The sequence below is a fragment of the Mustela erminea genome, chromosome 7, assembly GCF_009829155.1.
Source record: "Mustela erminea isolate mMusErm1 chromosome 7, mMusErm1.Pri, whole genome shotgun sequence".
NCBI classification, from domain to species: Eukaryota; Metazoa; Chordata; class Mammalia; order Carnivora; family Mustelidae; genus Mustela; species Mustela erminea.
Window position 1 is genome coordinate 109,983,334 of NC_045620.1, and position 22,230 is coordinate 110,005,563.

Consider the following 22,230-nt stretch of genomic DNA (forward strand, 5'->3'; position numbering starts at 1 on the left):
TCTTTACACATTCATTACTTTTACTTCTAGACATGCGTCAAGAGAGCCAGTTAGGTTATGCATAACAAAAATTCTATTTACTTTTAGATTCAGGAATTGTGTCTTCTGACTATATTCTGAATATCCTTTTTAAAGTAAACTTTTTATTGGAGCATAATGTACATACAGAAAGTACACAAATTTATGTTTTGTGTATAGCTAGCTGGATTTTTTTTTAAAGGGTACTTTTAATCCAAATTTAAGCATATGCAGAGCAAATTGCCCAGAAACCAAAGTAAAATGACAAAATTAAAATCATTTTTTCGGTAGAGCTATCTGTGTTAGTTTGGAGTCGTATGATCTAACATAGGAAATGCTGGTTTAAATAAATTTTATTCTGTAACTGGCATAGCTGATGAAAGTAATAGGAAAGCAAACAGTAGTATGACACAGAACAGCAATTAATCCTCTTTCTCTAGCTTTTTTTTTTCTTTAGTGATTCTTCAATTCTTTCCTAATTAAAGTTCAGGCTCAGCCAAATTTAGAGTGTGGAATACTAATGATTAGACTTGCAAGGTGTTAGAGCTGGAAGGAACTAAGGGTTTTATCACTAGGCCCACTCTTTTTACTGATGAGAAAATGGGGTGCTGGGTTAGTGACGCCTTTAAAGGTCATCCAAAAATGGATGGATCTAAACCCAGCTCTGGTTTTTTTTTTTTTTTTTTTTTTTTTTTTTAAAGATTTTATTTACTTGACAGAGAGGGATACAGCAAGAGAGGGAACACAGCAGAGGAGTGGGAGAGGGAGAAGCAGGCCTCCCACTGAGCAGGGAGCCTGATGTGGGGCTCGATCCCAGGACCCCGGGATCATGACCCGAGCTGAAGGCAGACACTTAACGACTGAGCCACCCAGGTGCCCCCCAGCTCTGGTTTTAAACTGGATTTAAACCAGGCTGTGTAGATCCCTGGTTGGCTGCCTTTTTGGTATACCATATTACTCAGCCCGGGAATGCCAGATTTCATCTCAAAGGGGACATGGTTTCTTGGATTCCTTCTCATTACCAAATGATTTTACAAAAGACAATGAGCTTGTTTTTTCAAACTTGATACAAACCCCCTAAAATATATAGTGTTCTTAGCAACCTTCTTCCTTCTTGTTGCCATTATAGCCTATTATAACAAATTTAGACCAAAAAATTGAGGAAATTGAGCTACTGTGGTTTTACCATTAATATATTTCCCCTTCAGAAAATCAAACTTATCCTTTGAATTTACTGAATAGATGACCAGCATATAATTCATTTCAGAAGCCTCTTTTATAATAGGGTAGCTATGCTCATTTCCTGAAGAAATACTGAAACTGAGCTCCTGAAAAACAAAATACCCAGTGTTACTCTTTTTTTTTTTTTTTTTAAGATTTTATTTATTTGTCAGAGAGAGAGAGTGAGCACTCACAAGCAGGGGGAGCAGCGGGCAGAAGGAGCAGCAGACACCCCACTGAGCAAGGAGCCCTACGTGGGCCTTGATCCCAGGACTCTGACGCTTAACCACCTGAGCCACCCAGGCGTCCCCACTAGTGTTATTCTTTTTTTTTTTTTTTTCTTTCCCACTAGTGTTACTCTTAATAGGGCATTCGCTGCTCATCTCAATATCATTAAAAGCGTTAAGTACCTATACTGTACAACAAAGACTGGATAGACAAAACTTCTCTCTGAAGTTTACAAAAGTAAATAATCCTGGTTTGGTGTGAATTTTTTCTGTAGATTTGAGTGTATTTATAAAACAACAGATTAAAATCATCATAGACCTATTCTTTATTCCTAGTAGAGCTTAACTATTGCTTCTTTTAAGTGAATGATGACTCTTAACTTCAGGTTTCTGCTAAGCATTCCTAGCCGAACATATCCTTTCAGACCATATTAAGAAAATTGAGACCGTTCTCTCCAGTTTGAACTCTTAAAGTTGTAGTCGAAAAACAACAAATGCTCCTCAGAAGATAAGCCAATAGATCAGAACCGTACAGTAAAAAGTTTCATTTGGATCAGATATTTTATTGGTTTTTTTGAAGATTTGTTCATTTGAGAGAGAGCATACAAGCAGGGGGAGAGACAGAAAGAGAGGGGAAACCAATGCTCCCCGTTGAGCTGGAAGCCCAATGTGGGGCTTGATCCCAGGACCCTGAGATCATGGCCTGAGACATGCAGGCTCCCCTGGATCTGATATTTTAAACCTTTGAAATCAAGAGCACTAGTTTGGATGAGCATGATGTATCTCATAACATTTGTAAATCACCACCATTATTCACAAAGTGTTTTTACATTTCTCAGGATGTATAAAGGGCTATACTGGTTTTTGGAGATGTGTAAAGACAGATAAAACACAGCCCTTACCTTTAAGGAGTTCATAATCTAATAGAAGAAATAAACATGAGCAAATAATTACTTTTGTCAAAGTGAGGGAATCAGAGAAAGCTCTATGAATAATGTGATTCCTAAATATTGGATGTTAAAGTATTATTAAGTGTTTATTGTAGCATGTGTATGTGTGTAGAAAGTTGTAATTTCTAGAAAGGAAATACATGTGCGAAAAAAGTCACGAGTTACTTAGGGGACGACTGATAGTTTCATATTAGAGCTGAAAGGGAAAGGGAGTAGTTGCAGTAGGTAAGGCCATGGAGATGTGGCCAAAAAGACACTTTTTATTCCTTAATTAGGATGTGTAGGTATTGAGGGTACTTGCTGAAGGTTTAAACACAGAGTATATATTCTGTGAAGCATGGACCTGGTGTGTAGGGAATTGAGAGTAGGCTCATTTTTCATTTTATTAAGTACATTTGTTACAGTAATCCAGGAAAGAGACGGCTATCTCTTGAGTTACGTAGAAACTGGGAGAAAATTTTTTCTAGAGCTGGAGGTGAGGCTGGAGAGGGAAAGAAACCACAGGATCTTAATAAATGGAAATGCTTTTTTGAATGCTCACACTATGGAAATACAGATTATAATTAGTTCACTTTAATTTATAACCAGTTACCGTCTTTTTTTTTTTTTTTTTAAGGAAGCTTTGAATTTTGGAATGTATTAGATTTACATTAAAGTTGTAAAGATTGTACAGAGAGTTCTTCTCAGTGTTCCCTAATGTTGACATCTAATGTCATGTTAGACATGTCATGACATCTAATGTTGACACATAACTATGGTCTATTTGTCAAAACTCGGAAATCAACTTTGGTACAATACTATTAGCCAAACTAAGGTACTTCATATTGATTTCACCAGTTTTCCACCAGTGTTCTATTTTGTTTTTAGGGTTTTGGTTATACTGCCACAAGCATCATTTGTTTCCTTCAAGTACAGTAGGAGGAGGAGTAATAGCAACTTCTGACCCCCTGTATGTGATAATTAGCAATGTCCCTGGCCTCTACTGGATGTCAGTAGCACCTCCCCGGTTGTGACAACCCAGAATGTCTTCTGCATTGCCAAACATTCCTTGAGGGATAAAATCACCCTCAGTGGAGAACCACTGCTTTAAGCCAAAAAATACGGTGGAACTAACTCTCTTATGTAAATACCTTCTTATACCAGTATTGCTAGGGTGTTTCCTCCAGAACATTTGTTCTGAGGGATGCTAATATGTGGTTTGAAACAAGTAGGTCTATGGAATAAATAATTTGGGGAAGTAGTAAACTAAACAAAATTAGAGAAGTTTCTTCTTCCTCTCCTTTTTGTAGTAAACTAAACAAAATTAGTTTTATTTTTTCTTCCTCTCCGCTCCTTTTTATTTTAAATTTCCTTCTTCCTCCTCCCCTTTCTCCACTTTCCAACTTTCTCCATCAGCATTCTTCCTTTGTTTCTTCTCTTCCGTCTCCTCTCCCCACCCTTTTCTCCTTTCCTTCTCTCAGCTCCTCCTGCCTCACTGCAGGATTTCTTAGAGCCTTTAACCTATCAGTGGCATTGTTAATTTCCAGGAGAAGACTATAGTATGTGACATTTCTAAAACTGGTTTAACTGTACATTGATTTTTTTTTTTTAATGGGAAGTATACTTCACATAGATTTGCTGTCCAATTACCCATTCTTTGGAAATTACTAGGTTGAACTGGGGGTTGTTAGGTATAATTATAGATAAATAGGTCACCTTGTATCCCAGAATACAGAACTATCCCTTATTGTTAAAAGGGAAACAGATAGATGAATTTACCTATAACTTTTGGAATGCAGTAGTTTTTGCATGTCTGTTTAAAAATATACCAGGGGCACCGGGGTAGGTCAGTTGAACATCGGACTCTGGCTCAGGTCATGATCTCACAGGGGTCTTGAGACTGAGTCCTCTGTTGGGTTCCACACTCAACGGGGAGTCTGTTTGAGATTCTCAATTGCTTTCCCCCTGCTCATGTGCATTGATAGTTCTGGTGAGGCGTTGAATTATTCTGTTGAACATGGTAGAGTAGCTATTGTCAAATGCTTTTGTTCAGCAAGATAACCCACAGTTAAATACAGGGATCAGGGGACTGCATTGTGGGTCCATGGCTGCCATCCCATCTCAGGGTGAGTGATTTGGTAGGTCAGTTTCTAGCAGATGTTCTGGAGTGTGTATTCTTGGTGATCTTGCTCCCATTTTATTTTACTTTTTAAATTACGTTATATTTGGGCAAAATATATAAATATTATGTAAATCTATACTTAATCAGTTTTAAGTCTCTGATATGCTACAAAGTATGGGAAAATTAAAAAGTGTGTCTTAGAAATTATAAGATTGTCAGTTCAGTGAAACAGAATTAATATTAGAATGTTAGTTAATATTAGAATGTTAGTTCCTATATGCTCTAGTAAACATTGAATTAGAAGATTAAAATCGTGAACTTCCCTCTCCTTTATTTATTTTTCTATTCCTTACAAGATAGACAGCTTGACAGAATAAGAGAAAAGAATTCTAAGGAAATTTGATACCTAATACTGATACCTCAAATATTTACCTCAGTGATTTTTTAAAATTCAGATATCCTGGGACAAAGATTTTAGAGTGTATTGGCCTTCATAAAATGGGCCGATTGACTTGAGTCCTTTTCTTATTAGGCAGATGGCTTGGTGAATGACCAAAAGCAGATGCAGATTTGTCATCACAAGAGGGACATTCATAGAACAGATGGAAGTTCTTTTTCTGATAGACTCTAAATATTCAACCTTCTTTGATAATATCGGACTTAACTAAATAGAATATTATAAATTGAAAGTATTTTAGGCATCTTAAAAAGTAGAGTGTATATATAGTATCCATTTTTTCAAATCCTCATTTTTTTTTTCCCCCTTTGTAAGTTTGGAGAGTCTTTTCATAGAATGACTAGAAAATTATGGTTTTTTGTGGTTTTTTTTTAACCTTTTTTAAAAGATTTTATTTATTTATGTATTTATTTACTTATTTGACAGAGAAAGAGAGAGAGGAGATACAGTGAGAGGGAACACAAGGAGAGGGAGTGGGAGAGGAAGAAGCAGACTGAGTAAAGAGCCCAATGTGGGGCTCCATCCTAGGACCCTGGGATTATGACCTGAGCTGAAGGCTTAATGACTGAGACACCCAGGCACCCAGAAAATTATTTTAAAGCAGGATGGGAAAAGGGGATAGAGCAGCATCAAGTGGAGGATGATGTAATATTGAAATACATAAGAAAGCAGAGAACTCGTTTCCTATGTCCATTTTTTCCACTGAGGAGAATTGTTTTCAAATTGGAAAGGGTTAGAAAAGCGTTAACAAGGGATTGAAGCATGAGATAGGTGAGGAGATAATTATAGAACAGCTAGACACCCTAAATGAATCTAAGCTTTTAGATTTATATAAATTATATCTTATTATACTGAAAAAGTTAACAGATGGGATTGGTACCTACTATCAGTGAGTATCTTTTGATGAATAGGAGAGGTGCCAAAATATTAGTGATCAGCAGTGACCAATGTGCAAACGAAAAGAAAAGGTGATTTCTACAAAGTAGACTGTTAAACTTGATGTCTGTCATCAGCTCCCACTAGGATAAATTATTAATTAGATAATTAGTGGACACTTAAAAGAAAGAAGTGGTGATTAGCATGACGTTAGTAGTAAGAAGACATGTCAGTCAGTCCAATCTCTCTTGTTTTGTTTTTCCTTAAAGAAGAAAATGCCAGTTTATTTATACCTTCATTCAGTTCCAGGAACAACTTAGATGACTTCCATAAATATACTATAGGAGGAATTATTACAAAAGGAGTAGAAAGCAGCATACATTTATTGGATTTATATTCTGGGTCCTTCAGTAAGCAATTTACATGTTATTTCATTTTTATCCTGAGCAGATCCTCAAACAGCCATCTCCCCAGTTTTTGTAAGATGTGTAAGAAGTCCTCAGTACCTGTTCCCTAAGCACCGGGGACAGGTATTTTGCATAAATGATTCATTTAGAGCAGACGTGAAGATATGTTAGAGCAGTGATTCCCAAACATTTTGGTATTAGAACCCCTTTTATTTTATACTCTTAAAAATTAATGAGTACCACAAAGAACTTTTGTTTATGTTGGTTATATCTATTGATACTCACTGTATTAGAAATTAAAACTTCAGAAAATTTTGGAGCAGGAATACATAAACACAGATTGCAGTAGCTGTCAGAGGGATGACATCATCATCACTTTGTCTAGTTTCTGGAAAATTCCTCTGGATTCTCAGGAGTATACAAAGGGAAGATAACTTCTTAGTGTTATTATGAAAATGATTTTACCTCGCTGGTCCCCTGAAAGGCTCTTTCCCCTCAGGGGCCCCAGACCATAGTTTGAGAATCACTGTTCTTAGAGGAAGGATTCAACTAATGGAGAGAGAACAGGCTGTGGTATCTTGCATCTACACATATCACATTAGAGCTGAAGCACCATTCTGAAGTTAATTGGTTGGTGGACTTGCCAGTTTTACACCTCAGTTTAAGGAAAGATGGACAGATGCCAAGTGGTAACTGTAAGCAGTCTATACAGAGTAGCAAGTATATCATCAGAGAAAAAAGTATTTCTTACATTCCTTAAACTCATTAGTACAGTCACTCATACAGATCAAAATAGCTTAAAAGCAAAGCCCTTGTAGTAGCTGTCTCTGGAAGGTAGACTCCTGCTTAGGGGGTTTCCAATCAACCACTTCTGGAGCTTGTAGGCAGCAGCACAGAGGGGTGTTTCCAATTAGAAATTTGTGTCACACTGTCTGTGCTCAAGTATTTTAAGTAAAACAATTGGAGAGCTAATAAGACGTATGTCAGAAACAGAGTGTGTGAATCAAGACTCTTTTTTTTTTTAAGGAATGAAATTTAACAAATAAGGATAAAGTTCTCTGCATATTTTTAATGAACCAGGTAAACGTGGAGCTGGAGAAAATCATCTGACTACTTTCTACACAATAAAGATCCAGAGGTTTTAGTTGACTTCAGCCTTGCAAACCAGCAGTTTTTAGAGCAGTTGCTAAGAACCTGAAGATAGCCTTTAACCAGGTGAATAGAAATATAAGTGTTCTAATAAAGGAGATAATCATTAGATTTTCTAGGGTAGTTAGACTTCTTCCTGTATAGCAATTACCAGTCATAAATGCCTTCATCCTTTTGGATAAGGCCACACATCTGCCAGCACCCGGAATCCATTCCAAGAGTTATTAAAACCAGGCCACTGGGCAGCTCTTACTGTAACTATACTGTCATGCCTGGGTTTCATTAGTATGTGGACCACCTGGGAATATTAGTTACTAAAATGACTTCAGATTTCTTCTGGTCTTCATGATGTTCAGCTTTGCCTCTAGAGTGTGTTTTCTCCCTTTTCATAGTTTGCTGACCTTCATGCTTGGATCCTTGTGTTCGCTTGTTACATGCTACATCGTCCCATCACACTCACCCAGGCCGGCCTCTTAGGTCTGGTTAATCTCATCACCGCCACCATGTGTGATTTGCTCCCGATAACAGCAGCACTGTTTATGTTTATGCAACTCTTGGAATAATACTTGATTCTGGATGCCGTGTTTTGAAAGACATTGACAAAGTATAGACCATCAAGATGAAGGTAACTAAACTGAGTGTGCAAACCAAGCATTGTTTTACAGTGTGACCCAGCCTGTTCTCGCTCCCTTTCCTGCCATTGTCTTTTCAGCTAGTCTGGGTTCCACTCAATAAACTACCCACAGTTTTCAAATTTTCATTCTCTGCTCAGACCACTTCCTGTCTATATGATGAATTCCTATTTAAACTTCAAGACCCAACTCAAATATTTCCTCCCTAGTGATTTCCCTTGACTTTCCTAGGTATTCTTACCTCTGGGTTCTCATAGAGCTTTATGCATGCCTGGATTGTGTATTTAATCAAATTATAATCTAATCCAGGGTTCTTTTCTGTATAAGACTATATGGTAAATATTTTAGTCTTTGTCTTTTTCTCTCTGTCACAGTTACTCAACTGTGCTGCTTTGGTACAAAAGTAGCCATAAATGGGTGAGACTGTGTTTCAATAAAACTTTATATGGACGCTAAAATTTAAATTTCAGGTAATTGTCATGTGTTAAAAAATATTCTTCTTTTGATTTCTGCCCCCCAACCATTTCAGAATATAAAACCATTCCTTGTTCCTGGTCAGTACAAGTCAGGCAGCAGGCTAGATTTGGCCCACTGGCTGTGGTTCGCTGACTCTTCATCTAATCCATATGTTTATTCTTTCAGTCACTTTTGCATTCATTCATTTAGGAAATATTCGTTTACTGGCTCTTCTTTTAGGTACTGTGAGTGCAGTATGAGATAGACATATTAAGGCAGAATCTTCTGCATTCGATTGAACTTGTTGAGTTCGAAGACTTTTTTTTTTTTAAGATTTCATTTATTTATTTGTCAGAGAGAGAGAGAGGGGGCACACAAGCAGGCAGAGTGGCAGGCAGGCAGAGAGGGAAGCAGGCTCCCGCTGAGCAAGGAGCCCGAAGTGTGACTCGATCCCAGGACCCTGGGACCATGACCCGAGTGGAAGGCAGCCGCCTAACCTACTGAGCCACCCAGGCGCCTAAGACTTTCTATTCCATCTCTGTCCCTGAAGAATAGTATATTTCTTGGTCTTGAGATGAAGTAGTGAAGATTGAAGATTGAACAAGGAATAAGCTATTAAATCTTAGCTAATCATTTCTCCTGTGACTGTGATTATGTTATCTTGAGTGTGAGAGAGAAATGCTACCTTAACACAGTGATAATTTTTTGTTAAGATTTTATTTATTTATTTGACAGAAAGAGAGATCACAAGTAGGCAGTCCGAGAGAGAGGAGGAAGCAGGCTTTCCACTAAGCAGAGAGCCCGATGCAGGGCTTGATCCCAGGACCCCGGGACCATGACCTGAGCCAAAGGCAGAGGCTTTAACCCACTGAACCACCTAGACGCCCCTCACAGTGATAAATTTTAACAGATTGTTTTGGAAAGACCTTTGTTGAATCTAGATGTGAGGGTAAAGTATACGTTTTGTCTGTTTTGTTGATGACAGCACTATTAAAAGTGATAAGCTTTGAGGTGTATTCTGTAATGAATTTTCTACATAGTTTTTGGTATGAACGTTTTAATTAACATTTAACTTTTATAATACTATCTTGGGGTAGATGGGTGAACTATAGAGGAGTGGAAGCTTTAATTAAATGGATAAATGGGTACCTTAAAATACTTGTTACCTCATGACAATGTGATACATGTTTATTTTCTCTTTATAGGCGAGATAAACTTTGGATTTGCATGGAGTTTTGTGGAGGTGGTTCTTTACAGGATATTTATCACGGTAAGACAAAAGTTATGTTTTATACACATTAAGTAGAATTTCTTAAAATATAGTTATTTACTATATTAAAGCATTAATGCTGTTTGGAGGAACGTTTGTTTTATTATTGTTATTTAGATACATAAAAGAATTTAAGATCTTATGGATGATATAATACAAAGGAACATTTGCATTATAAGTTGCAAAATTATGTGCAGTTAAACTATTAGCTAATTCTGAAGAAGACATTATATATGGTTAGTTCAAAATTCCAAACTCAGATTTGTAAGAAACATGTAAAGGCCTTGATGGTTAAGCCAAAAGAATATCCAGTTAATACATGAGTAGTATTAATACAAAGATAATTGATTTTGCTCTCATGTATTCAAGAAACATCAATTAAATTGTTGACCTTTTAAAATACTAGATTCTGGGGAATTAAAATTATTAAAGCCTTTTTTATTGAGATTTCAGTGGAGTATGTAAGAAAGATTTGTAAAGTACAGTAACAGTGTTTACGGTCTTTCCTTTCTTTCTCTGTCCCATTCTGCTTCTGTGAATGAGTTATTGTCACAGACTGCAGAGTAGGTATATTCTTTTACTGGAGCTGTGCTTTTTGATTAATGTAAAATAAAATACTGTTTTAATAAGTCATATGTCAATTTTACCAGAAAATATTTTGGAAAATTTCTTCGTTTTTCTTGATATGGGATTCGGGCTCACATTTTCCCATTAGGGCCTCTTAAGTAATTTAGGGGGCTGATGGTAATAAAGCACTTGTTAAAAGACTGTTTGGATAGGAATTTTACTGTCTTTGTTTCATTTCACTTTACTGTATGTATCTTCTTGTTGTAGCTTTTACTTAACCATAAAGATTGACATAATAGTATTGAAGTACTACTAACTACAGCTGGAATGAGAAAAAGGAAATGATAGATTTTCTGGAATTGTTTTCGAAAGCTTAATGAAGAAAATGAGCTTTTAATTGGTCTTTAGAAGATACATAAACTCTGGGTAGAAAGAAGAGGTAGAAGTGCGTCCTAGGAGATGAAACAGCAGTACAGTGCTGTGAAGGTGTGACATGTGAGATTACTTTCATTGGTGTAGGGTCTGTATTTGGGGAATAGGGTCAGATACAGAGAGCCGTGAAAGCCAGGTGGGAGAGCATGGGAACATTCTGCTTCATAAAAAGTTACTTCATTTCTGAGAATATTTTTTTTAAGTATGGCTGTTCTTTATATTTGAGAATTTTTTTTTTATTAATGACATACTGATTTCAAAGATTGAGTGAAAATTGAGAAATACTTGGCATTATTTTGCATTGCAGGACAAATACAGTATTTATGGAAGCTATTCAAAAAGCTATTTCCCTTTTTTGTTTTAGTTGGGACTAAATTTGTCTATTATTTTTTCTCATACTTACTCGTTTAATTTCCTTTGTCCTGAAGTTTTTTTCAGTTGGGTCTTCTATGGGTGCACTCCTGGTCTTTGACCCTCATTCTTCAGTGATAGGTTAAGTGGGGCATAGACCAATATTTTTCTGTCTGCATTTTGAAGATATTAGACCTGTGTCCTCTAGCTTCTATAGTTGTTGGTATCTTCTGTCACTCTATGTATTAGTCGTTTTCAGGTAATCTTCCTTTCTAAACGATTTTAAGATTTTTTTTCCTCTTAAATTTCAGGTGTTTTTAGTATCTAAACATGGATTTACATTTACTTCTCTTGCTTAGGACTTAAAGTGCTTATCAGAAAGGATTTAATTTATTCATCGAGCCTGGACAGTTACCAATTATTATCTCTTAAAATCTTTTCTACCCCAGTATTTTTGATCTCTCCTTTTAGAATGTCAGATATATATTAGATTTTCTCTGTGTCTCTAAAAATCAACTGTATATTTTGCACTTTTTAATCCCTCAGTAGAGCACCGAGGAGTCACATAACCATCGTATAGTTCACTGATTATACAGCTGTGTTTAGTACATCCATTGGGTTTTAATTTTTGGTGACTGTATTTCTCATTTCTAGAAAGTATTTGGTTCTATTTTAAGTCTCCCTTCATTTTATATTTGTGTCTTATAATAATTTTTCATTACTTCTTATACATCTTTAGTTTTTTTTTTTTTTTTTAGATTTTATTTATTTATTTGACAGACAGAGATCACAAGTAGACAGAGAGGCAGGCAGAGAGAGAGAGGGGGAGGAAGCAGGCTCCCTGCTGAGCAGAGAGCCCCGATGTGGGGCTCGATCCAGGACCCTGAGATCATGACCTGAGCTGAAGGCAGAGGCTTAACCCACTGAGCCACCCAGGTGCCCCTGCATCTTTAGTTTTTAAGCATACCTTTCTTCAGTCTTTCTCAGATTGTTAAGTAATTCCATCTGATATATATACTTGCTTTTAGGTGTCTGGTTCTGCTTACTTCATAAATAAGAAAGAAGACCAGTTTTTTGTTACAGAAATATTTTTGTCATGACTGTTGTCATTCCATTTCAACCAAATGTTGGAAGTAGCAAAGTAATATGAGTTTATTAGTCTTGATTTATTTATACTGATTGGCTGCTGGGTCAATGGAAGAAAAAATAATTTTACAACACCCTGGATATTCTCAAATATATATACAAGGGATTTACATGCTTATCAAACCCCAGTCCCTATTCACTCTTAACTTCATCGTGATTGCCGCCAAATGACCTTCTTGTGGCAATGTGTATACTCCTCTTTGGCCCGTCTGTAGTGCTCTCTACTTGGACAGCTGCATAAGACAGATACCTCCATTTCTTTCTGTGTTTCTCTTTCTCTTCTCTCTTTATCACACTGTCATTCTGTGGGAGTAGCGTACTAACTTGGGTTACCTCACCTAGTGACAGAGAAGTTCTTCTTTTCTAATAACCCTAATGCTTGTGGGATTTTGCTTTTTTATATGTGTAATACAAAGCATATTTTGATCTGTCATGCAAAATTTGCAAAGCCTGCTTTTTCCCCTGTTATTTCTGCTTTCTTTTTTTAACTTACGCTTTCTGAAATATCACTAAACCAATTTTTATAATTTGTTTTACTGCTCTTATTTCCATCACTCCATAGGATTTTTTAAAAATTTAAATCTTCTTACAAGAGGGAACTGTATTAGTTGTCTATTGCTATATAACAAATGATCCCAAAATTTAGCAGCTTAAAACAGCAAATACTATGTCCCAGTTTCTGAGGGTCAAGAATTCAAGAATGGTTTAGTTGGGCAAGTCTAGCTCAAATTCTCTCATAAACTTGCAGGCTTCACTATTAACTGGGACTCCGGCCCTTTGCGGGCTTGGGTAGGGCTCAGGAATTCACTTTCACCTTGATTCACTTAACATGGCTTTTGGCAGAAAGCTTCAGGTCCATGGCTCTTGGCAGGTATCAGTTTTTTACTGTGTGGATCTGGCCATAGGACAGTTTGAGTGTCTTCACAATATGGCAGCTGGCCTCCCCGGGCATGCAATCTCCAAGAGCAAAGAAGAAGCCATAAAGCCTTTTATGATGTAGTAGCAGAAGTTGTATATGGTCCCTTCAACCATATTTTGTTCTTTAGAAGCAAATCATTTCTGTCCAGCACATACTCAGAAAGGGAATTAAGTTCTAAACAGTTGAGGTGGAAACTATCAAAGCATTCATGGACATGTTTTAAATTACCACAGATGTGTGAAGGGAATACATTTTGAATTTATATTTTTACATGAGTTTCTTCTCTCCCTTTGTTTACTTTTTCTTTGAGGAACTAACATTGGAACCTTTCATTGTTCCATTATAATGCATTTTTCCCTCTATTTTCCATTGAACATTTTCCCTCTGTTTAATATTGTTCTTTTGACAGTTTCCCACATTCTTTTATGTCATTTGTGGTGAATTTCTTCCCACTTATTTAATAATTTTGAATTCTCATATCATTTTCAACAGGAATACCATATGGCTTTTGAGAATGGGTTTTTCCACAGTGGTGGTTATGGTGGTTTTTCTTTTCTGTGATCCCAAGACCCCAGTGTATCCAGTATATTTGAACCCTAAACCTGAGTGAAGAGGCCTGTGGTGACAGAATCTGGAAGATATTTTTCCTATCTGGATCCTATCCATGATACAAAATCCTTGGTCTTCTTTTCCTTGTCTACCCTTTTCAGGTGAAGATGTAGCCCTTTGAAGGTTCTGGTTTTATGAGCATATTTGTTTTAACTGTTCCTCTACAGTTCAGTGGCCTTTTCTTCTGTTCTATTCCCCATGTAGGGGATAAAACTAAAGCGCCAGCTTACCAAGATTGACCTTTTCTTTAGAGATAGCTAGAATATTTCACATTTTTACCATTCTGATTTTCATTTCCCTTTTTGTTTTTGGCTCCTGGGAAAGTCTCTAACTTTTTAACATAGCTAGGCATTTAAAAGCTTATTTAAAATACTCTTTTCTGTCATTTCTAGGTATTGTTTTCAGGGTGTTTGCCATATTGTGGAAACAGAAATAGAAAGGAGGCCCATCTTACTGAATGAGAGGGGCTTACAAACCACAAGAATTAGTTATATGACTTACCTTCAGACATTCAAACCCAGACTTGTCCTTAAGAAAATCTAAGTGAAATAGATTTCTCTCTTACACAATTGTAAAATACAACAAATACCCCCCAAATAAACATTTTTCGAAGAGGTTACTATCTAGCAAAAGATTCCATCGTTGGAATTTAATTCAATTTTTAGAATAGTCTCTCCCACCTAATGTGAAGAGACTTCATTCTGAAGTGATTTAGTAGGGAAAAAGAGAAAACTACTTAAATGTCTTCAGGAGTGGATAGATGCAGAGAAATATTGTTTAAATATTATGATTGAGTTATGTGTATTGATATAGAAAGTTGTCAATGGTAAGTGAAAAAAGGTTTTAGAATTGTATGTGTACTATGATGCCATTCGTATTCTTCTGGGAGATCTGTACATACATTATTTAAAATATGTCTCTACATAAAATTATCTGGTAGGCTATAGGCCAAATTATTGATATTGCCTATTATTGAGTAATAGTATGGGTAAGGAAGAGACCTTTACTTTTCAAACTTGTCTATCGATTGGATTTTTATAGTGAACATACTATTTTTATAGCTATAAAGCTAATAACCTTAGGGGGGGAAATATTGACTTAATACTAGCTGTAAAACAGGGTGCCTGGGTGGCTCAGTTGGTTAAACATCCAACTTTTGATTTTGGCACAGGTCATGATCCCAGGATTGTGAGATCAACCCGTGCTTTAGGCTCTGTGCTGGGTATGGAGCCTCCTTTAGATTCTCTCTCCCTCTCCCTCTGCCCCGCTTCTTTCTAAAACAATTATTTATTTATTTGAGAGAAAGTGAGTGAGAGAAAGCACAGAGGGGGAGTGAGAAGCAGACTCCCTGCTGAGCAGAGAGCCTGACATGGGGCTCAGTCCCAGGACCCTGGGATCATGACCCCAGCCGAAGGCAGATGCTTAACGGACTGAGCTACCCAGGCCCCCTCTCTTCACCCCGCTTTTAAAAAAATAAAACAAAACTAGCCTTAATACATGTATTACATATCAATTTTAGAAAAGTTTAATAAAAACTAGCTAAGCCTCTTCTCCATGATTTATTTCTTTAAACATTTAAAAGGTAATATTGATCAATGAGGTGCAAAAATGATAATATAATTAATTTCAGAGACTACTTCAGTCCTTTATTCATTCCACAAACATTATTTAGCAGCTTTCCCATGCCAGGCACTGTTCTAAACGCTGGGGCTACAACAATGAGAAAAATCAGATTTAAAAAATCCTGCCCTCATGGAGCTTACATTTTACTACAGTTGTTTAGGTATATCAAGGCTATTGCTTAGTGGAACCTGTAAGACTTCAGCATTTACTGAAAAATGTGCTTTGACTAAATTCACTGATACTAATTTTCTTCTCTTATAGTAACAGGACCTCTGTCAGAACTGCAAATTGCGTATGTTAGCCGAGAAACACTACAGGTAGGTCCAGTGCAAATTAAAAAGTACCATTCTTTATTGGATTCAGAGTTTAATTATTGTGCATTATCTGTTAAGTAAAGGTAGAGCATTCTAGTTTGATAAACTCTTGGATTTTAATATATTTTTAATTGTTTGTATAGTAAACTAAAATTATATTTGCAGATAAACACTATAAACCCTTAGTGTGATAATATGACCTCCTAAAATTTAAGTGCTCTGCATTTATTTTATATTTTTATATTCCTCTTAATACCAAAGAAATGCTTGAAAATTAAGCACTCTTACAGGAATTGAAACTCTTTCTAATACTAACTGCATTTATACTTTTTAAATGTTCTTTCAGACTATTTGCAGAGTTTAGTGGAAAGTATTTGTCTTTAGAAAATTAGTGGTTCCTGCTGAGCTTTGCCTTTTTCATTTTCTTGATTCTTTTGTCTTTTTAGGCTATTTCAGTAAAATAATGATTACCACTAGACCTTCTGTAATGAGTAAATAAAAAGCAGAAACTGCTTTTTATTTCATTAATCCCATTAATCACTTTACATCCCAAAATATGCTCTGTAGTAAAGTTTTATTAATTTTTGTGTTTTGTTTTTTGAAACTCCAGGGATTATACTATCTTCACAGTAAAGGAAAAATGCACAGAGATATAAAGGTATATATCATACGTTTAACCTAATGACATCTCTCATTTTTAAATACTCGGCTCAAACTGTTGAACAATTGTCTTAATCTCTTTGATGAATTTCTTACCTGAAATATGTCACTATAATAAAATTGAGTGATACTTTTAAGAGTTTTATTACTTTTTTTTTTTTAAAGATTTTATTTGTCAGAGAGAGAGCAGAAGCACAAAGAGCTGCCAGCAGAACAGGCAGAGCAGGTAGAGGGAGAAGCAGGCTCCCTGCTGAGCAAGGAGCCCGATGTGGGACTCAATCCCAGGACCCTGGGATCATGACCCAAGCTGAAGGCAGACGCTCAACCAACCGAGCCACCCAGGTGTCCCGAGGTTTATTACTTTTTTTATAGCAGCTGTATTGAGATGCAATTCACATGCCATAAAATTTACCCTTTTGAAGTATACATTTGTGGATTAGTGTTATAATAACCCGGATTAGTTATCTATAGTTACTTTTTTTGTAAAAAGCAGATTAGATCATCAGCTTCCATTAAGTTAGAGTTTTTAGAACCTATCATGCTTCAAATATTATAGTAAACTTTGGAGGTCTTAAAGAAATATCATTAGTAATGTCTCAAAACAGATAAATTCAACTGTACCGTTTTCTGATGGTCTTTAACTGGCAGAGGAGAGCAGGTGCACTGGATATGCTGGGGTTAGCTCTGTGGTAAATTTGGTGCTCTGGCAGGACTCCTGAAGTTATTTCTAAACATTCTGCCGTTTTCCCAACTTAGTATTTTCTCCTTTCATTTATTTTTCTTTTACCTTCTTCCTTGTTCATCTTTTCTCCTACTTCTCTCCCCCTTTGTTTTCTGAAGTTTTCTTTGACATAAAGGTTATTCACTTTTGAGGGGCGGGTATCCTCTTGCTCTTTGAGTCCCTGAAAGCCATGGACTCTCTTCTCAGAAAATGTCCTTATGCCCAGACTTCATATTTTGCATAAAATTTCAGTGGACTGTCAGATCAGCTGCTGAGATCCTTTACTTTAAGTAATTTTTATAAGCCACTTAAAAGACCTAAGCAAAGAGCTTTGGAGTTCAAAGGGAGAAGATATCATAACAGAAGTAAATCAAGAAAGGTACTGTGTCATCAGCACCTAGATGATCTGGAAAGTCTGATAGATTTTTGTCCGAAGTGGAGGTTGGAGTGCCTTACAAGCAGAAGGAACAGTGAAGCAAAGATACCAATGTCAGGAAAGTGTGCGGTCATTGTGGGGAGCATAAAAAGCCTTACTGTTTTATTGAAGAGAACGTATGAGAGTAACAAGAGATGGGGTTGGCTCCATTACACGAAGAGTTGTGTGCTGAACTTCAGAGTTTGTGCCTAACTGGGGAAATTCAGCCCATCACCTTTATTTCCACCCTGGTCTAAGCCACCGATTTATTCTTTCTCACCAGCACTTTTCTAGCAGCCTTCCAGGTGCTCTGCTTGAATGTTACTATAGTCACTTCTCCAGCTTGCAACCAGAGTGATCTTTTTATTTTTATTTATTCATTTGTGTATTTATTTATTTTAAAAGATTTTATTTATTTGATAAAAAGAGAGAGAAATTGAGAGAGAGATAAATAGAGAAAGAGCCAGAGAGCACAAGCAGAGGGAATGGCACAGAGAGAGGGAGAAACAGGCTCTGCCCTGAGAGGGGAGCTGGATGCGGGGCTTGATCCCAGGACTCTGGGATCATGACCTGAACTGAAGGGAGACACTCAACCATCTGAACCACCCAGGCACCCCCAGAGTGATCTTTTTAAATCACAGCTCATCACTCTTCTGTTTATAAACCACCTTGGCTTCCTACCATACTCAGTGTAAAATCAAGATTTTTTTTTTTTTAATTAACTATACAACCCTCTAAGGTTATCCCTGATCTGGCCCCTGCTGTTCTCTTTGACCTCATCTCACACGCCTCCCCATTTCACTCATTCTGTTTCAGCCACACTAAACTTGATGTTTTTGGAATATGTAGAACTCATTCTGGCACCAAGGTTTTGTGTTTGCTGTATCCTCTTCCTGGAATGTTTTTCTCCCAGATTTTGGCATGGCTCTGCACCCTCACTTCATCCAGATCTCTGCTCAGATACCACTGTCTTTAAAGCACTTACCTCTTCCTGCCTTTGAATCATTGCTCGTGTCCATTCATTCATGTGTGTGTGTATTCATTTTTAGATTTTCTTTCTCCTATTCAGTGTAAACCTCACGAGAGCTGGAACTTACTCTTATCTTTTACTGTATTTGTTACTACAACCTTAGAGCTTAAAACAGCAGTTGGTTGCTCAGGGACAGAGGAAAGGAAGGGTGGAAGGAAAGGAGCTTCAGAGGCCATAGATGCATGTGTTGTGATATAGACTGTAATTTAGGAAAATTTACCTGGAGCTGGGGAGAGACCAAACTGAGCACTGTGGCAGACATCTAGATAGCTGGGGCCCAGATCAAGTTAAAATCCATGCTATATCATCAGTTGAGTGCCCAACTCCTGATTTTGGCTCAGGTCATGATCTCAGGGTTGTAAGGTTAAGTCCCATACCAGGCCCCGCTCTGGGCCTGGAGCCTGCTTTTAAGATTCTCTATCTCTGCCCCTGCCCCCTCCTCCCTCTTAAAAAAAAAAACTCCTCGCTGTAGTCCTTTGTCCCTCCTTTTTCTTGTTTCTCCCATTATTCCATAGTGCTGCAGTAATATCAGGTGTTGCAGTCTTACATTATGGTTTCCTCTTTTTTTGGATGGAAAAGGGTTTCCTAGTATTTTTCGTTTAAGTCTATAATTACGTGATTGATGGCACCTTTGATTAAAGAGCCTGCTTCCTTTCGCTTGTTCATTTAAAAGTTTTAGAAAGGCAAAAAATAAAATTTAAAAAGATTGTACATCTTGGGACACAGTATTTCTACCTCTTCTAAAAGCTTTGAGCTTATTGAAGTGGTTACTTGGGCTAAGGTCAGGAAGTAGGAGTGGCTAAAGTGCGACTAGGTCATTGTAATGGGAAAACACTGAGTTGTTTCCTCTCTGTATAGGGAAAAGCCCAGTTCTTCCCTACTGTGTGCTTCTTTCCTGAGTCTACTTTACTTCCTCACACAGAACACTTCACTTCTGACACTTTTGGTCACCAAACGTGTGGTGATTTCCCACACAGCAAGCAGTTCTCTGTGATACCAGCTGGGTGTGCATACCGTTTAACTCAGTTCTGACACTGTTTCCTGGAGGTAGCATCAGATCCCACAGATATGGGCTCAGTCCCACAGGACTGTCCCTTCTCCCATCACACACACACACACAAATACACACCCTCCAGATAATAGGTTGCAAGCCCAGGTTATCAGCTGTTCTTCTGAGCATCTGGCTGAATAGCTCAGCGGTTCCAAAGACCCCTTCCAGGGTTCAATTAATTTGTTAGAGTGGCTCACAGAACTCAGGAAATTGTATACATTTACCAGTTTATTAAAGGATTTGGCAAGAAATACCAATGAACATCCAGATGGGAGCGATGCATAGGGCAAAGTATGTGGGAAGGAGTGTGGAGATTCCATTCCTTCTCCAGACATGACCCTCTCCTAGGACCTCCACCAACCTGGAAGCTCTCTAAACCCCATTTTATGGAGTCTTCCTCTTTAGGCATGATCAGTCATTAACTCCATTTTCAGCTCCTCTCTCTTCTCAGGAGATTGTGGGGCAGGGCTGAAAATTCCAAGCTTCTAATCATGGCTTGGTCTTTCCAGTGACCATCCCTTATCCAGGAGCTGTGCAGAAGCCCATTCATAGTTGCTTCATTAGAACAAGAAGACACTCCCGTCACCCCAGAAATTACAAGTGTTTCAAGAGCACTGTGTCAAGAACCAGGGTCTGAGATCATATATTAGAACAAAAGATGCTCCTAGCGCTCTTGTCACTTCGGAACTTACTAGGGTTTTCCAGAGGGCCATGCCAGAAACTGGGGGGAGAAACCAATCTATGCTTCCTGTTATCTCACAGTCATGTAGACAGGAGACATTTTGATTTGGTGGGCCCGTGGCTAGTTGTTTATCTTCTGAACAGGCCTAAACAGTGGGCAGACATGTTAAGATAGACAGCCCCATGTACTAAGCAGCAAGGTTCAGTCTTACAGACCAGCACCGTTTCATCAATGATCAATTCCTATGAAGGCAAATTTGTGGATTTTTTGAACAGAAATAACAAGTTTAAAATGTAATAGAAGGAAGTGAAAATGCCAATATAAGTTCATATTTTAGTGCAGTCACAGTGTTTAATCAGTAAGAAAGTAACACTTAGATGAAAAATAATACATCATTTTTATAATAACATTCATATTGTGTTAATAGCAGCCTTTTGCAAGGTGGAAATTTTGTAAGAATAGTCAGATTAACTAAAATGTGGATGGTAAGTTTTCCTGTGAATATAATGATGTGTAACACTTTAGTTGGGGATACTTTAAACTTTTAAGTATTTCTAGGTCTAAGGCTGCTACTTGTGTTTATTTTAAATATGAAATTTGGTCTATTGTATGTTGTGTCTGAAAAAATGTTTCTTACTTTAAAATGTTTTCACTTTGAAGGGAGCTAACATTCTGTTAACGGATAATGGTCATGTAAAATTGGGTAAGTAAATTAAAATTTTGTCATTTGTTCCAATTTATTCAAGAACATAATAAGTTTGTATTTTGCTTTGCTAGGACTAGGTTTTTCCCTCAGCATTTCTGTATTTTTAGGTGAAAATCTCATTGCGGGGCATATGTAACCTCTCTATATCTGGTTCCTTTTCCCTTAATGGGGATAAAGTCTGATCTTCACATACGACAGATTTGTTTTAAAGATACAATAAAATAATAATTCTTTAGAGATCCTTTTACCTATAACTTGAGGAATGTGACTTTTGGTAAGAATAATCTGTACAGAATTACCTTGTGACCAAAAAACAAGGTAAACAAACCAAGCCAAAAAATCAATTGCACCAGCAATCCTACATCCTTTACATTAGCTTTTAAAATAAAATACATTATTACTTATATAAGAATGTAATACTGATGTTGGTTGTTGCTTTATTTCAAACCATACCTTTTGTTTTGTAACTTTTGATTATGACTGAAATAGAGTTTAAACCCTAAATAAGTTTGGAAGTTTAAGACTGCAAACATGTATAGTGTAGTAGTTTTTATAAATAAGATCATAGCTGTTAGGTGTTAAGTGAAGTATTTAATAAATAAGAAAGTTATTTTGAATTACATATTACTATAAGATAAATCAGAAATTTTAAAAAATTGTAAAAACACAAAACCGTTTTTGAACTGTAGCCTGCAATACAACTAATCAGATTTAAAAGTATATAGCTGAAAATTAACATGTAATAAAAATTCTCCAAACCTCCTCTAAAGATGAAAAAAGCATTTATCTTAACTATTGATGGCTTAGTGAACAGTTTCTGTCAGCAGTTTATATTTTATGTTAATATTATGTACCTTCCTGGCAAACATCCTATATAGATCTTGGTTGGTAAGGACTTAGAAATGACAGTTAAAAACTAGAAAATATTTAGAACTCAGCGTACTTAAAGAATAGCAACAAATCCAACATAAAAACAGATTTCCTGATAGTGATTGGTGTTGGTATTAGAATGTACTGCTGAGGTGAGAGTTTGTAGAATATTCTATTTGGATGTCTTTTCAAGCTAGGGTAGATTTGCCAGTAGATTATTAGTTTGTTTGGTGTCAGTCATCATGAATGTGGCAGGAAGTGAATGGAATATATTACTACTTACCATCCCTTCCAATGATACTCCTTGAATTTTAGGTCCTGGGAATTTGAAATTATATTATTAAATCTGGCAGCTCAAATTTTCTCAGCT

General features: G+C 36.8%; 1 protein-coding gene across 7 annotated transcripts in view; it reads left to right on the forward strand.

Moving 5' to 3' along the window:
* The window catches only part of MAP4K3 (mitogen-activated protein kinase kinase kinase kinase 3), a 193,126-nt gene that overhangs the window by 104,971 nt on the left and 65,925 nt on the right, over positions 1-22,230 (forward strand). For all 7 annotated transcript variants that reach the window (XR_004287953.1, XM_032352889.1, XM_032352887.1 and 4 more), the window contains exons 4-7: positions 9,700-9,764; positions 15,673-15,728; positions 16,336-16,383; positions 20,945-20,987. Coding sequence is in view for 6 of the 7 variants with exons in the window: in XM_032352889.1 (XP_032208780.1) it covers positions 9,700-9,764; positions 15,673-15,728; positions 16,336-16,383; positions 20,945-20,987 (212 nt within the window). In the remaining variant the exon portion in view is untranslated. The remainder of the gene's footprint in view (positions 1-9,699; positions 9,765-15,672; positions 15,729-16,335; positions 16,384-20,944; positions 20,988-22,230) is intronic.